Source organism: Corvus kubaryi, unplaced genomic scaffold, assembly GCF_017639235.1.
Source record: "Corvus kubaryi isolate FWS band 111438036 unplaced genomic scaffold, C.kubaryi_AGA036_p1.0 138, whole genome shotgun sequence".
Lineage (NCBI taxonomy): Eukaryota > Metazoa > Chordata > Aves > Passeriformes > Corvidae > Corvus > Corvus kubaryi.
In genome coordinates, this window is record NW_024580672.1 from 16,702,043 (window position 1) to 16,718,183 (window position 16,141).

Consider the following 16,141-nt stretch of genomic DNA (forward strand, 5'->3'; position numbering starts at 1 on the left):
CACCAACATGAGGAAAGGCATCCTGAAAGCTTGTTTATCCACCTTCCCTTTCCTCTCCCAGCACACTCTGCATTTCCTAAAATATCCTCCTGCAAATGCTTTTGTCTTCAAAGCCTTTGCAGCTCTTCTGCTGCCATTGTGTGAAAATAGGAGCGAGTCCTTTCTTTCTGGCCTGGCAGGATGAAGGGGTGGGATGGGTGTGGAGGCGTCTGTGCATGCCAGAGAGTGAACAAGCATGAATAGGGCCAGCTGGCCACTCTCCTGCCTGTCTTTCCATCATTTCCATCTGATACTGCCTGCTCATTTGCAGGCCACATTCACTAACACAAAAAGACTAGGGAGCAAGAAAATGAATAGATATTTAAAGGGAAAAGCTTTATTTCTTATTTTCTTAGATCATGGTAGACTGCAAAACAACAAAAATGAGATCAACCTTGTTTTCCTTTTTTTTTTTTTGCCAGTCAAGCTTCCTTTTTTTTTTTTTTAATAAAACAAAACAGAAGAAAAACAACCAGGAAATTGTTCTCACAAAAACATGCTTTTTAATAAAAAAGAGAATAATGTTTATTGAGAGGGATTGTTTTCTGGATATGTACAATACTAATGCTGGAGGATTATGCTAACAGAAAACGCCAAACATCATGGATTGACTTCCAAAGTGTGGACAGTCCAAAGAGCAACGTCCTCAGAGCAATGTCTAAGTAAGTCAACAGGAACAAGTGAACAGTGATTTTGATTTTTTTTTTACAACTAATTACCAGCCATTATGACTGAAGACCTGACACGTAATAACCTGCAGTGAGATGTACAGAAATCCATAAGACAACATAGAATTTACACAAGAAGGTAACTGTTTGTGTAAGAATTTCCTCCAGAAAATGGAAGCATGTTCTAGACAGTTTTGGAAAAAGACAAAGAGGAAAAAAAAAGGTGAAAGAAAGTGCAGGAAAATACTAACATTGGATATCCTCAGATCACAGTGAACGTCAGTCTTCCTGGGTCCAAATGCTACCTGTTACCTTTATCTTCACCATATCTGCTTACCCTCAATTAATCGCTTTATCATCACGATGTAAGAAAAATTACTTTTATGTGAGCCTTCCCCTGCTATTTCCTTTTTGCTGCAGCTCTTGTCAACTTGTAGTTTACACAAAAAGTGCAAAATTCAACATACCCTCAGGTGAAAGACACATATACCTTCCCAGCCTGAGCAGTACTAATCACAGCTAATCATTTCAGTACTAGGTAATGCTACCCAAAACATCACACAAACCCTGTCAGAGCAAACTCAGTAGCAATAATTTTGGGGGAGGGGAGAATGTGGAGATTGATAACTGCCACCAGTTAGATTTCCCACATGTTGGAGTGCTTTGAAGCAATTTCTCCCACTGCCTGCATTCTGGATTTATTTCTTGTTCTTATTCAGAAACAATGTAGGGTACTGGGAAGAGGTAAGAGGTTGATTTTAGGCATCACTTCCCAGAGAAGTGGTAATGTAAAAATCAAGACCATATTTTTCTTTCAATTTTTACCTGCACTTAGTTTTCTTTTTAAGCAATGTGTGACTCAGCTCAGTCTGGGTTGTGCACCCCCAGCTGCCAGATACAGTCCCCTGTGAGGCTTTGTTCCACCTCTAATAACCCTTACAGACATTCCTTCTGTCTCAACTTTCACTTAAAGGTTAAAGCCTTTGTCTCACCCCAAAACATGCAGAGGATGTCACTGCTAATAACCAGGTCTGGGGATGTGAGGGAGACCCTGTGCTCCCAGCATTTAGGTCAGCATATTCCCAAAACAATTGCTTCACTTCTCAAATGGGGGAACAGTTTCCATGGGCTAATCCACAAAGTCAAAGAAAAAACCCATGATTTCTCTGTTTTATCCTCAGTGGGACACACATTTCTCTCTCTCAGCAGTGTGCCTTCTGCATTATCTCCTGCTAAAATAAATGGTGGTTCCCTAAACAGTAATTTTCGCATCTTCAGGCTTTCTCCTGTTTCTCCACCTTCCTTCTGTCATATATCCTATTCCATAAACATTACCATGAGAGGACCATGATGTGTTAATCTTGTTTTGAAAATTACCCCAGAGTTTCAGTAGATTTGCTGGCTTCTGTGCTTGAAGGACTTTACACCTCCCTGTGGCTCAATACATCTGTGGGGTTTAGCTTTTGTAGCACTTAAGCTTTGACCTAAGGACGAGTGCAGTGGCCAAAATCAACTCCTTACTCAGCTGAAGAGCTGCAGCTAGAGAGCCTGGCATGACTTATTTGCCAGCATGTAGCTCTGACAGGTTTGTTAGTGTGGGATAAGCTTCCCCCCAGCTGGACAAGCCTGAGTGAGGGAGCAGACACAAAAGCTTTGGAGGACAGAAGTCTGTCAGAAGTCAAATATTTTGGTATTTTGGAGGGAGAAATTTGAAGAAAATTGGCCTTAAATCTAGGACTCATTTTCTTCTGGATTCTAGGAAATTCTCCTTCTGACAGATTAAAACGCAGTGCAAAGGAATTATAGTGTTGGAATCACTACAAGAAGGTGAAAAGGAGCTAAGGTTTGGGTCTTTTAACCTCGGCAACAATCAGCTCTAATTGTATGTATGGCAACAGCTATTGGCACCTGAATAAGATAAAACAGCAGAAACTGCTTTAACTCTGGTTAAATGTGCTCAGAGGACTCTTGTGAGTAGTCTAGACAGCACCAATTTAGAATATCACAGTCTAATACTGGTAAGAAATGGTACTGAGAGATTTGTTGACTCCTTTAAGATTCAGGTAATTTTTAGTCCACATCTTGAATTTGTTGCTCACACTTTTATGAATGATAAAAAGAGATGGAACATCTTGTAGGAGTTGCAGGAGTTGGCTTCTGACTGTTGAGGTGTCCACATCTAATATGCATCTATTAAGTATAATCATTGCCTGGAGGCAAACATAAGAGGAGAACTTGAAGCAAGGGTGTATAAAAGTCAAGATAATATGGAGTTAAAAATGGGAATTCACCATCCTCCCTGATTTTACCTTAAGAACAGGGCCATCAAAATTTCCCAAAGAGAATTCTTACTCTTGTAAGAATTCACTACTTAGTGAGACTTTATCTATTTGACTGAAATTCCAAGTGAAAAATACATTAGAAGTATTTAAATATTTCCAATAGCTTGTAAAGAGTTTGAAAGTTTTCAACCCTATTCAGTACCAAACTAGATTTTAAATTCCATCTGGGGAATAACAACACAATGTTTTAGCTTATTCAAGTCAAACCGGTGCTAAAGAGATAAAATGGGAACTTTAAATTTCCTCCCCATTACAGGTGTTCTTAGTTCAGTGGAGACATATTCCTGATCACATCTTTTTTTCCTCAAAAGTGAAGGCTGTAATTAAAAAAGAAAACCAGAAAACTAGCACTGAAGCAAATCTATAAAGTTAAATACTGTAGAGTTGGACAGAATGATCTTCCAAAGTTAAAGAGAAGCTGAAATAGCCAATAATTGAAATGTCACAGGAAGAACTGGCTGCTAAGAAAAACCAAATATTTAAAGATGAGAAATATTTAACAAGTCACTGGATTAATTTCTCTGCCAAGTTCATCAGAACCAAACATATTTCTATTTGATGTCAGGGACATCAGGTACAGTCTGACTAACCTCATGGGCATAAAACAACCCTGGGAGGCCTCTAGCCCAGAACACTTTTAATGCAGAACAGTTTAAAGCAGAAAGAAAGAATGTCAGTGAACATATATTTTTCAGTGAGGTAGATCCACCTTGGTATTGAAGACAAAGAATTACATTTTACGAAAGAAAGTTGTAATTGTTGTATGAATAACTGCTTGTCAGAGATACTCCTGTCACATGACACACATAAGATTTATGTCCCTTCAGGGAGCTGTTCTGAGTTTTGCTCTTCTCCTTCACTGGTTTCTCACCATCTTTACTCCATGGAAATATCATAGTGATTAGCCAACAATTGCAAATTTTAATTAAATTGAGATTTCAAGGTGATTCCTGCTCTGTTTTCTTCATCTCCAGCCTAATTGCACAAGCTTAACAAAAGTAGATACTTTCATGTTTTCAGTCTGCTGATTCGAACTGCAAGAAATTGTGAACACTCATTAAAAATGCTGGGTCTTGGAGGGACATAATTTCCTTGGGGAAAAAAAAAAAAAAAGCCTGGGAATAGGTCTCCAGACAAAGTCTGTCATTCTTTGAAATTAATAAGAATTCCACTTCCTCCTAATTCTTCCTACCTCATCCCCATCCTCTTGAGGGAGCTGGGATCTCAGGGAGCCAGGTCAATGATGCAAGGGATGCACCCCTCACCTCTGACCAAATCCCTGCATGGTCACTCCTTGGGGCTGCTGCCCGTGGGTGGTGTCACCACCCACACTGGGGCAAGGGAAACCCTCAGCTGCTGTTATTTTTGCCAATATCTGAAAGGTTCACCTTCAGTGCCTCTTTCACTGGAATAGCTTGTGGAATTAAGACTGCAAAACCTCAGCCATATATTTCAGTTCAGTCTGAATTTTACCTTTGTGTGCACTACTTTTAAAAAGAAGCATAAACATGCTATCAATAATACTAATGACAATGGCTGTTCCAGTACAAGATGATTTGGATATGTTTATGGTAGCCCATGATTTAATTTACATACAACTGAACTGGTTAGATTTACAACTGGAACAGTAGATCATCTCTATGTACATCTTTATTTGGACAGCCTCTATACTATTGTTATATGGATAAAATGAATCTTTCAAAGGATATATAAAGCCCAGCCTAAGCTTGTTAATTAAGCACTCAACACATGATATTTTAGTGACTGAAAGAGGAAAAAAATTAAACAATTTATGTAATTCAGTACTGCAGCAAACGACTGCATTGACAAGGTCACCATGCTAAACTGACATCATCCACACCACATCCAACTTTGAAAAATCCTCCATTGTTTGCATGGTGATGACTGTAAAGGGCTTTTCTTTTCCTTTCTGCCTGTTTAATAAGCAATTAAATTTTTTAAATTAGCACTTCAGTATACTTTTAATTTACAGGACAAAAAGCTTAAGTACTCTGTTGAGCTTTTTTGGCTACCTGTAAAAACTACAATTTTTTCCTCTACTACATCTGAATTTTATTTCCAAAGGTAACTCTCATTGACTCAGATAACCAGCAGTTTCTTTTGTAATCAAAAGCTCATTAGGTTGTTATTTACAGTATAAGTGATCAATAGTTTTTATTCTGGATCAGACAGTGTCAAAGCATTCTAATAATTGGTATTAAATGTAAGAGAGATACTGTAACCAAACCAAACATTAAAAAAATTTTCAAAAAGTATATACTATACTGGGAGATTATTAAAATTCCCGATACTGCCTAAAATGTTTAATGTGCTGAATACAAATGATATTTTAAAGAAAGCTTTGTGGATCAAAGATGAATTTAATAATCATAATGTTTAGGAATTTGTTTTGAAAATATTTTTAATTAGATAATGTCAGACTTCTGAATTACAATGCTATGTTCATTAGCATTTCAATAGGTTATACTATCAACTCCTTTTGACATAAAAGAATTTGATTCATTTTTAAAATCATGAATCTCATAATCTTTTTTCTGCTGCCCCTGGTTTTCAATAATTTGATTATCTTCTACAAGAAGCGCAACAGGAACCACATGGGCTTTGCTGGTAATGATGGTCTATATATCTCTTCTCTGAAAGCAGCTCTGCTGCCTTGGAAAGTAATTTGCAGTTTCTTATCAACACAGAATTAAAAAGTAATATTGTCTAATTTGTTATGTTCAGTGGCACAGAATATTGTAGAATTCTATCACATACAAATCGCTTTGAAACCTGTATTATGTGACCATAATCAGGAGTACATAAATGAATTTCAAAAATTATGGAAGTGTTTATTATTAGCCAAGAAAAATCTCAAAAGATGAACTTGTCAATAGGTTTAATAATCTCTTAGCAAGATGTGTATTTTGCACACTCAAACCTCAGTGCAGTTATAAAATAGTAATTTGTACTTTATAGTTGTATTGCAAATAACTGATCTGGACATTTCAGAGCAGGACAGGGCATAATTGTGTAAGTCTCAGAGTAAATCTCTACATCCAACATGATGAACTCCTTGCTTGCAGGAGTTATCTTCTACTTCCAATAGGAACAGAAACTGATTACTGTTTATCACTTAGACATAACTGCTTGTAACAGTCAACAAGCCATCACAGTAGGTATAAAGACAGCCCTTAGGAGAAATGCTGCCTATCTGATGACATTTAAAGCTTTAAAGAATTCCTTCTAGATACTGCGGGAAATCATAATGAACCAGCACAGGCTGCCAATGTCACTGAGAGAGAACCAAGTGATTAAATCATGTCTACTGGTAATATCACCATCCAAACCATTAAATTAGTTTATGGAGCTGGTCTTGCAAACAGTTCATCATGTCAGCAATGCCAAGGTCTGTGGTAGGAACTACCATGGTGAGATAAGCCTGTCACATGGGTACATGTGCATGATGCTGCCTTGTAACTGGATCAACCATCCTTCTGTGTTGATTTTAGCAGTTCTAAGAAACAAAACACAATTTAAATGTTATCCTACTACCTCTTGGCCCTCTACAATGCTTTGATAGGAGAAGTAAGGCATGAAGTTCCTGCAGCTTTTTGATCTGACATTATCAGGTATGTATAAACAGATGATGACTTTAGTTTTAGTAGAGCAAATAAATTGTATGTAATTTTTTTATTAAACAAAGAGTATAATAACTGGACTATATTATCACAATGGAAGCATAGAAGACCATAGACTGTACAGCTGAAACCCTGTAGCAAAATTTTTTCCTCATATTTAAAGAAAGGTATCTTTATCAAGCTTTCACAATGGCTGCTTCTTGCTAATTTAAGGAATCTTCACTCTTGTTAAGGCTAGATGATTATAATTAAAAGATAAATGTACTGTTAGAAGGTTCTACGCCACACTCTATTTTTATGAGAATTTAACTGAAAGACATACATTACACCTGTATGTGAATTATAATGGCTTCTCAGCAGGGAACGCAGAATCACTTACAGTACGTAAACATTTAGAGAGGAAAATGCTAACACACTGAAAGAGTTTAACATCAGTAGCGATTTATCAAATGAAGAAGTTTCATAAAGTCCATTTTCTGGGAGAACATTCACCATTAGACAAAAGCCTGGCATCCTTGATAGTCTGAAGTTCAATCAATTTGAAAACCAAAACCATTCAATGAGATAAACAAGATCTTAAGAAAACCGTCATCTTCTTTCTCAGGTAAAAGCCAGAATTAAAATAATAATTATTAAAATAATCCAACCAGGTCGCTTTACAGGCAAATTTACACACTGTCTCTTTAAAACACTGCATGCCCAAAAAGCCTTTTGGGTTTGGAATGTAGCACTGCACCAAGTATTTCACAAAGCCTCTAAATATCACAAGAAGCTTTTTTTTAGAGAGAAAAAAAAATAAAATTCCAGCTGAGACTGTTCTAGCAGGAGTGCCTCAGCTTAGCTCCCAGACCTGGAATTCCAGATAAACAACAGAGGACAGCAAACAGATTTTTTTTTTTGATTATTTTTTTTTTAACACGTCCTTTTGTAATGCGGCTACAAGACGACTGATGAGCTTAGGGACAAAATGAGTGAGAGTGCAAGTGTCATCAGGGTGAGCTGTGTGCTTAGATAGAAGCTGGTAGGAAGAGCCAGGGAATTCTCTGCAGATATGTGACTGGTGGAGACTCCCGCTGTGTTGTCCTTCCCGAGAGCATTCTGCAAGATACAACACCTGCCTTGGTCACCATTACAACATTTTCACTGCAAAGTATTTAAGTCTACATCATGAAATGCTTTTGTTTGCTCATGTCCCACCCTCCACTGATACCTATACATCAATCTCATAAAAGGAAAGATAAAAAAGGCATCAAAACAGATGTCAAAATGACAGTATTTTGAAATTAGTTAACATCAGTACTGCACACTTCAAAAAAGAGAAGAAAGTATTAAAAAATGTTTACTTTAGCAATGCTTCCATGTGTAAAAGTATGGCATTTCTTTAGGGATCCATGTTTATCATGCCAGCTTATTTTATAACAGCAAAAGCAGGACCCCCAGAGAAACTTCACCTTCTGCACAGTCAACAGAACAACTTTGTTTGACAAGTTATTTCTGGATAACAATAAAAAAACCTAAATCCTTGGGTGCAGATTATTAAATAAGTATCCTTGCTAAATGCAATGGTGATTACTATGGGATCTCCCTAAACATGTGTTGTACAGCTACTGAAATATAAAATCAGCAGAGGACACTTTGAGCCCAGCTCTGAACTTCTAAGATCATTCTTTAATCCATTATGATATCCAAACATAACAAAACTGACAAGACACGTGTGAGGTAGCCCATGATAATCTTGACAGAACATCTTTTCTTATGGGGAGGCACGTGTGCTGTGAAATATCCAAGATCCACACTCACCTCATTAAGACAGAGCTCTGTATCTACAGATTCATTGGATTTTCGCTTCTTCTGTGCCTATGAACAAATAGAAAATTTATTCCCTGTAAAATTTATACATCCAGCAGCACAAAGCACTTAGATATTTGCATCGGTTGTCATAATCCTTATAATTTTGACAGTGATTTGCACATGATTAGCAAATAAACTCCAAATGTAACTGCATGTTTTCCAATAACATTCACATTCTCATTTGAATTTACAGCAAAATTTCAAACAGTCAGCTAAGGGTACTTAGTAATTACAATGATGAGTGCCATCAGCTGTAGAGAACATGTTATCTTCTGTGGCCACTTAAAAATGGTGCTGGATATTCATGAGAAGAAATTAAATATGACAGTTAATAATTACCATAATACCACTGCATATTAACAAATAATCTATGATATGCCCCAGTTTTAGGAAAATATGCAACACTGGAGTATTTTATCCTTAATGATTCTTGCAATTTTCCCAGCTATTATGATAAAAATACAAATACTGTTTTAGTATATTTCATGGCTGCCAGAGAACCTCTTCTACAAAGCTGCAAGAAGAACACTGACTCAAGCAAGAAGCACTTCAGGTGATATCATCCAAAATGGCAGCAGCAGCCTGCACTTTGTCCAGCAGCAGGAGGTGTTTAATATTTCCATTCCTCAAGTGAACAAGTCTGGGCTGGGCATTTTCTGCTTTTCTTCAAGAGCAGTACTAATCCCCATGGTGTGGAAGGAGCTCCCAGGAAACAGTGCTATGGTTAACTTGAGCACTTCAGTGGTTCTCAGTATCAGTTTGTTCTTTGCATATTCCAGAAACAAACCCAGCACCCTTTTTCAGGAGGTAACTGGGCTAAAGTAAATCAGTTCTTCTAACAGAAGACTTGGGTTTACAAAACTGCTGACTGCCCTGGGCACATCTGATGCTTCTACCTGGAAGTTTTGTTGGACCTGCAACTTATTTACTGCAGAAAAATGAAGATCTGAATCTCACAGCGCTGCATTCATTTTACACTGCAGAATCTCACTGGTTTAGGCAGTGATGGCCTGGACTAAAGCTGATGTGAGAAGGTGCTGAGCAGTGTGATTTTATGCCCTCAAAAGATTCAGTTCCACATACAGCTATTCTACTCCGTATCTGAGAGCCACTGGTTCTGCCAACGGATACAAAATAGTCTTTGACCTAATTACTGATTTTAGAAACCAAATGAAGGAACTGAACTTCTTGTTAGGAAACACATTCTCTGCTTTTGATGATACATGAACATATTACAGACAACTGAAAAAGTGAAACAGCTGGGATTTAAGAGAAAGACAGCTCAGCTATAGTAAGAATACATACTGAATATATGTTGATAGTTTTCATATATATGAGAAAACAATAGCTCAATTTATTAATAAATACTCTCCATAAAATTTCCTTCTTATATACCCTTTCTACTAATTAGTACCATTAAAGTGGTTATGGTAAGCATAAATTTAACTGTCTAAATGGAAAAATAAGTGCCTGGAAGTAAATTTGCAACAAAAAGAAACATCACAGTGAAGCCTTCCTGCCCTGTTTGTAGTGGATAGGAAACTTCTTTTAAAGGTAACTGGGTAGCTTAACTCCTCAATGGCTGGCTCCAAGGAAACAGGTAAAGAAGGAGAAACTAGATTTAAATCCTGATTTTCTTACATCCATAACACCCACACTACCTTGAATTGAAATGTGAGGCTTCAGATAAAGCCTCTGGATCAGAGGTTCAGTTCCTGACAGTGTAAACTCTAAGAATCATACAAGCGTCATATTTCTCAGTTTGTCACTCATTGCTAACTTTCCTATTCCCACAAGTGTCTCTTTATTGGAAACACTGTGCTTTGATGCCTGCATCTCCTGTGGATTCATGGCACTGTGCTAACTACAGGTCTACAGCTGGTAGTTGGTCTCAACACCAAAGTTAGAATTTATAATCCTTTTGTACTGTGTTTATCAAATGAGAAAAGAGAAAAATATCATTATTTTGCCTCTATGCAGTGAAGTCTTCCTTTACTTACTTCAGCCTGAAAAACAATGGAGTGCAGCAGCTAAAACATATTTACCTCTGAGAACACTATTTTAAGGGTAAAATCAACAGCTAGAAAAAGAACCACCATAAAAAACCTCTTTTCAACCATTTTGATAAACATTCACTGGTTTTCTTTTGGAAAGTGATACTTCTCTGCACCCATATACTTAGTGTAGATATTGTAACATCAACAACACTTATTCACATGCATCCTCTATTATATTGTCCTCCTCTCTTAGCACTGAAAAGCAATTTTAATAATCAGGCAGGCTTTTCCCTTATCGAAACAGAAAGGACAGTATCTTCTATTTAAAAATACAACAAAAATGCAACCTCTTATTGGGAGGATGGCAAAGGGAGAGAAAAAACTGTCATTTTGAGGATGAGATGAGACATTATCTGCCAAGTTCAAATTGGAAGAGTACATTTTTAGTGTTGAGTTATAAACCAGTGAGAATGGGTTATAATGGAAATACTGGCATAGGCTGCACTACTGGAATACAACAGTACATCACTAAATCACAAGTAATGGGATAAAAAACCCAAACCTGCATGCTGAAGAGAGTGCTATAGAACGTGTATGTCCTTTACTTACAACTCAAGGGGAAAATTCTTCCTGCCCTGCTCCTGGGCAGAAACAGCTCTACACGTGGCAGAACTCTTTGTGCTACAGTGAGTGAACATCTTATCGGAGCTTTAAAAAAATCAGGGTTTGGAGGTTATGCTGATAGCCCTGGTGGAAATACACCCAGACTGGGAGACATGCCTTTGAATTAAAGAGGATGTCTTCTGCTGTTGGATATTTTCCTTTCCAACATCTTCCATTATCCTAAAAACTCAAGAGAAATCAACGTCCATCACGTACAGCTGCAGACAATTCTGGAATAACTGCACCATCACTTAATTTGGGAATTGAGAGCTGTTCATTATGCAAGATGCCAAGGATTCACTGCCAATCCCATCTCAGGCATCCAGCTTGCCTACCAAGGAGGCAAGAAGGTGTTTTCAAATGTTCTAGAAGTACCTAACTCCACAGGAGTAAAAGAGCACACTCAAATGGCTAAGTTGTCTGTATTCAAATTTGTATTCTTTTAAAAATTTATTGCAAAGTTGTTATCTGGTGACAGAAAGATCTACGGGGATTCCATCATTAAATAAAAAGACAAGTAGGTCTGGGCTGATAAAAATAACTTTTAAAAAAAGTGAAAGAAAATCAGCTTAAAATTAGTGGCTAAGAAAGACATATGAGTTCTTTTCTACTGAGGAAAAATACCATTTGTTAATGACTTACTTAATGACACACTGAGCTGTGACATATCTGAGACTGTAAAACAAAGTTGCATAAGATGGGTTGACACTTACTCCTGCTTTGCAGGGAACTGTAATTCATTAATGTGAGCTACTCTGATGAAGCTGCATCCATACAGCCAACAGGCTTGAAGTCACTTATGCTTTTACATTTTTTAAAAATGAACACCTGCTTTCCCAGAGAATCTTCTCACTGCATCAGCACAAGCAACAGATGATATTTAGAGATAATTGTATTTAAGTACCTCCTGACGAGCTTCAGTATCATGTCTGCTAGTCACGTACAAGCCTTGTTTTGGTCTGAAAACCCTTAGCTTTCAATATCAGAACTAAAATATTGGACATAGTCAAGGGCTGATAGAGCAACAAATAACATGTCCAGAAAAAAAAAAAAAATCTTATTACGAGAAGCAAAATTTTACTTCTTTCTTTCCTAGAAAGAAAGTTAAATCAGGGCCAGCAGAAGAGGTTTTCTGAAATGAGAAAGAAATATTGCTTATAGAGGTGTTTCTCCTTCAGAAGTCTGTGTGGACCTCCATGTTTCCTTCTGATCCCAATGCATCCTACATGAGTTCAATTGCATGTCCCTAATTAGTCTTCTCTTGCCCTGCACCTAATAATTAGCATAAGATCCTCCTAAAGTAACTCCCTTCTTTCTACCCCCAAATCCCTCTAGATCCATCCTTTGCAAATACCATAGCCCTGAGTTTATGCCCAGAAATGCTATCTTGCCATTATGTGTCCAGTTTTTGCACATCACAGCCCTGCATGGTTAATACACGCATTGAACACTGCAGCAGTCTCACGAGGAGTCAGTACACACATTCATGGCTGTCTACCAGCAGTATTTTTGTATGTTCACTACAGCATGAATTTCTGTTATTCACAGCAAGGAAAAGTTCTGACTGGGGATGTCTCCAAATGGAGGTGAGCTTTAATTTGGAGGGAGGGAAGGGAAGAAGAAGGATGTAAAGGGAGCTGAATGCATTGGCTCTGAAAGCAAACAGGCACAGAGTGCCAGAATTCAGAGCCCAGCCCCTGTCTTAAGCCATGGATTAATGAGCTTTATGGAGGGTATTGCTTCGACAGGGAGAGGCAACAGAAGCATCATTAGGACAGGTATCTGCTATCTAGGCTGTTTATACAGCTGATCTTAATGAGTGAGCCCTTGTCCTCTCCTGAGATCCTGGTTAGTTATGCCCATATTAACAAGCCTTTCTGAAGAAGAGGGACACATCTCCCAGGATGCATCCTTGAAATGACCACGCTTCTAACAAATAAGGGTGTTTGTTCTTTTTGCTCTTCTCCTGTGTTGATTAGAGAGATTTACTATGCAACTAACCTGTTTTTCCCAATAGCAGGACACAAACAATAAGCTGAGAAATACACAGACTGAAAAAATGCAATCAGTTTAACTCTTCTGTGCTCACTAAATGGATGGTGCATCTACCACACCTGTCAATAGTATTTTCTTATTAGCACAGGAGTACTATGCCACACTGGAGTATAATTACTTTCAACAGGGAAGATAAGAAAAGTGTGGGTCACAGACACAGGGTACAATTCAGCATGGGGTAATCCTGAAACCTGTACCATCCATCCAGAGTGCAGAGCTATTTAAGCTATAAAAACAAGCAGCTCTGCACAGTCCTATAACAAAGCAGCCAGATCTTTTTTCTGCTTCTTTTTTTTTTTCCTCTCTGCTGAGTCAACCCTCAAGACACAAGCTTGGGGCATGAAATTATCAATTGTCATTCGGCATAAAAGCACTACAGTTCTGTCATGGCACTTTGTACAGAGAAGAAAGTATCTTCTAGAAACAAGCATCATGAAGACATTACTGGCACTATGCTCCAGAGCTACAGAGATAACACCCAGCACAGACAGAAGAAAACCACAAGTTTTTTAGCTGAGAGACATTAAATAAAGTAAACCAAGCATCCCGTTGTGCCCATATATGCACTGGGAAAACACACACTAAGGGTTTTTTTACAGCATTCCCCTTAGCCCTCAACATTAATAAATTCTTGCTGGATTTGATGACTTAAACATGAGAAACAAGAAACAGAGAGCAACCGTAAAGCAGGGAAGTTTGTTTTCTGGACAGGAAAGAGAAAAAGGGATGGCGGGCCTCCTGAGATTATTTTCGTGGCTTCCTCCAGGAGGAAAGTGGTTGAAAAGAAGTCCTCACCCCAGAGCAGTCTAGAGGAATCCTCTGGGAGAGGGGCTGGAACAAACGTAGGTCCTTCTTCTGCTAAAGCCAGCTTCCAGCTCTTCAGCCACCAACAAGGGAGAACTGCCCCGTCCTTCCGGACGGGGCCAGGTGGGCTGGGAACAGCATCTCCTTCCCAGACCACAGAGTAACAACGTGAATCAAATCAGCTCTGGTCTAACAGACACTTGGGGCTCCTGACAGATGCAGATGGAAACACACATAGCAGCAGACATCACTTCAGAAATCTAAGAAACGGGCTGAAGAGCTGATAAAAGTCTGGTAGGGATAGAGGAAAAACTCCCTTCAACTTCTTCACTTTGTGAATTGTTAGAAAATTTGACTGAAGGGTAAGAACTGGAAGTAATCCTCCCAAAAGGAGCTGAAAAGAGTGTGGAAGGAAGGAAGGATGACCTATATGATATTAATTATTGCTGGACCATTCCCAGATCCTTATGTTAATAAACATAAGACCTCATTAAGCTCCATCTCTCACTGCACTTATATGGCTGGGATAACATAGCACAAAAATTGCCTAACAGCAATCTTAAAGATTTTATAAAAAACAGATCCTATCAGAAACACCAAACTGATCAAACAGCTTACAAGGACCAGACACAGAGATCTTCAAATATTTATTTCAAGCAATTAGTCTCCCAGTGAGCATAGCACAAAATATGACACTCAGCCAAGACAACTGAGCTGACTTACCTTTCATGGCAGTACAGTAACTTGCTAACAATTTTGTTTTCATCTTCAGTCATTCATTTAGCTGAGTAAAATGAATTTCTATAGTCCCAGATTCTTGCTTCCTATTTTTAGGGGATATTATGCAATTCTCCTAATATGGTCTTTTTATGGATTTGCCGCAAGCAAATATTTTTGCATTAAGAAGGGCAGAGAAGGAAACAGAATACTAAAAAGCAGAGACTGAATAAGTTTTATTAGGTTAATATCTCAACATCTCAGGCTGCCTAGGTTGTTGAGTTTTTTCTTTAGTTATAAAACTAAACATCCATGTAATCCAAAGTTGAGTTGTTTTGGATTTTATTATTAAAATGCATTTCCCTAGTGATTCACCACAGAGATCAACCCAGTGCCACGGACAGCAGGTACAGGTAGCATCTGGCTGCTGAGCAGCACCTGAAGAAAAGCAGCAGGAACACAAAGCCATTGCAGTCTCAGTTAAAAGACCTACTCAGCTTTTAATTTTTAAGAAAGGTAAGTAATTGAAGCACTAGAGATCCCACAACACTTCTCCATGCTGGTGTGAGTGGCCTCGCATGTCCAAATACACAAACGAAGTTGTTCAGCTTGGCAGCAGGTGAAGTTCCTGCCTCCAGGATTAGGCTGGGCTGTGGTGCGCTGGAGTGTGGTGGTGGGAACACTCCCGAGCAGCTGTGAGCCCCAGCTACTGCGGGACCACCTCAGCCTGCACGGTGCTAACGAGCCTTGGAAAGAGGCACCACATCCATGTGCCTGCAGGGCTTCTCCAGGGCAGCAACACCTCGAGGTGCTCCAGGACAGGCAGAATTCCCTGTGCCTGCTCCTCGCCGGAGAGTCCCCTCCACTGCAGTCACACACCAGCACACTGTGCAGCCAGGACCCTGCTAAGGGAGCCTCCACAGCCGAAAGCAGAGCTGCAGGAGGGCAACTCAGCAGGGATGCTCGGCCTCATGAGACTCCCAGCTCGGAGCTGGCGGAAGGTGGAAGGGATTAAGCAAACAAGGTCAGGCGCTGCCTCTGCCCGCCGGCAGCAGGACCAGGGGTGCTGGTCTGTGCTTCTGCAGCTGCAAGGGAAGATCAGGCAAGCTTGCTTGAACACCAGTCTGCATGGGGCCCCGAGCTCAGCACGACACGAAGCTTCCCTTCGTGCTATGCCAACCTTGAGCAACTGGGATTACTGCTGGTTTTCTGAGCACCGCGCTCGCTCATAAATTTTAAAAGAGAAGGCAAGGGGACGACCATGAACATCTGCTTTTTGTTAAGTGCCTAAAAACGTTAAGGACTTTCTATTAACAGTACGTGTATGGACGTGTGTATTGTGAGTACTGGCATGGTTACACAGA

General features: G+C 39.0%; 1 protein-coding gene across 2 annotated transcripts in view; it reads right to left on the reverse strand.

The window, feature by feature from the left end:
* Positions 1–519: 519 nt before the first annotated feature.
* The window catches only part of GFRA1 (GDNF family receptor alpha 1), a 137,628-nt gene continuing 122,006 nt past the window's right edge, over positions 520–16,141 (reverse strand). For both annotated transcript variants that reach the window (XM_042019408.1, XM_042019409.1), the window contains exons 8-9: positions 8,491–8,547; positions 520–7,788 (exon numbers count right to left, since the gene is read on the reverse strand). In XM_042019408.1, coding sequence (XP_041875342.1) covers positions 7,627–7,788; positions 8,491–8,547 — 219 coding nt within the window. In that variant the 3' untranslated portion in view covers positions 520–7,626. The remainder of the gene's footprint in view (positions 7,789–8,490; positions 8,548–16,141) is intronic.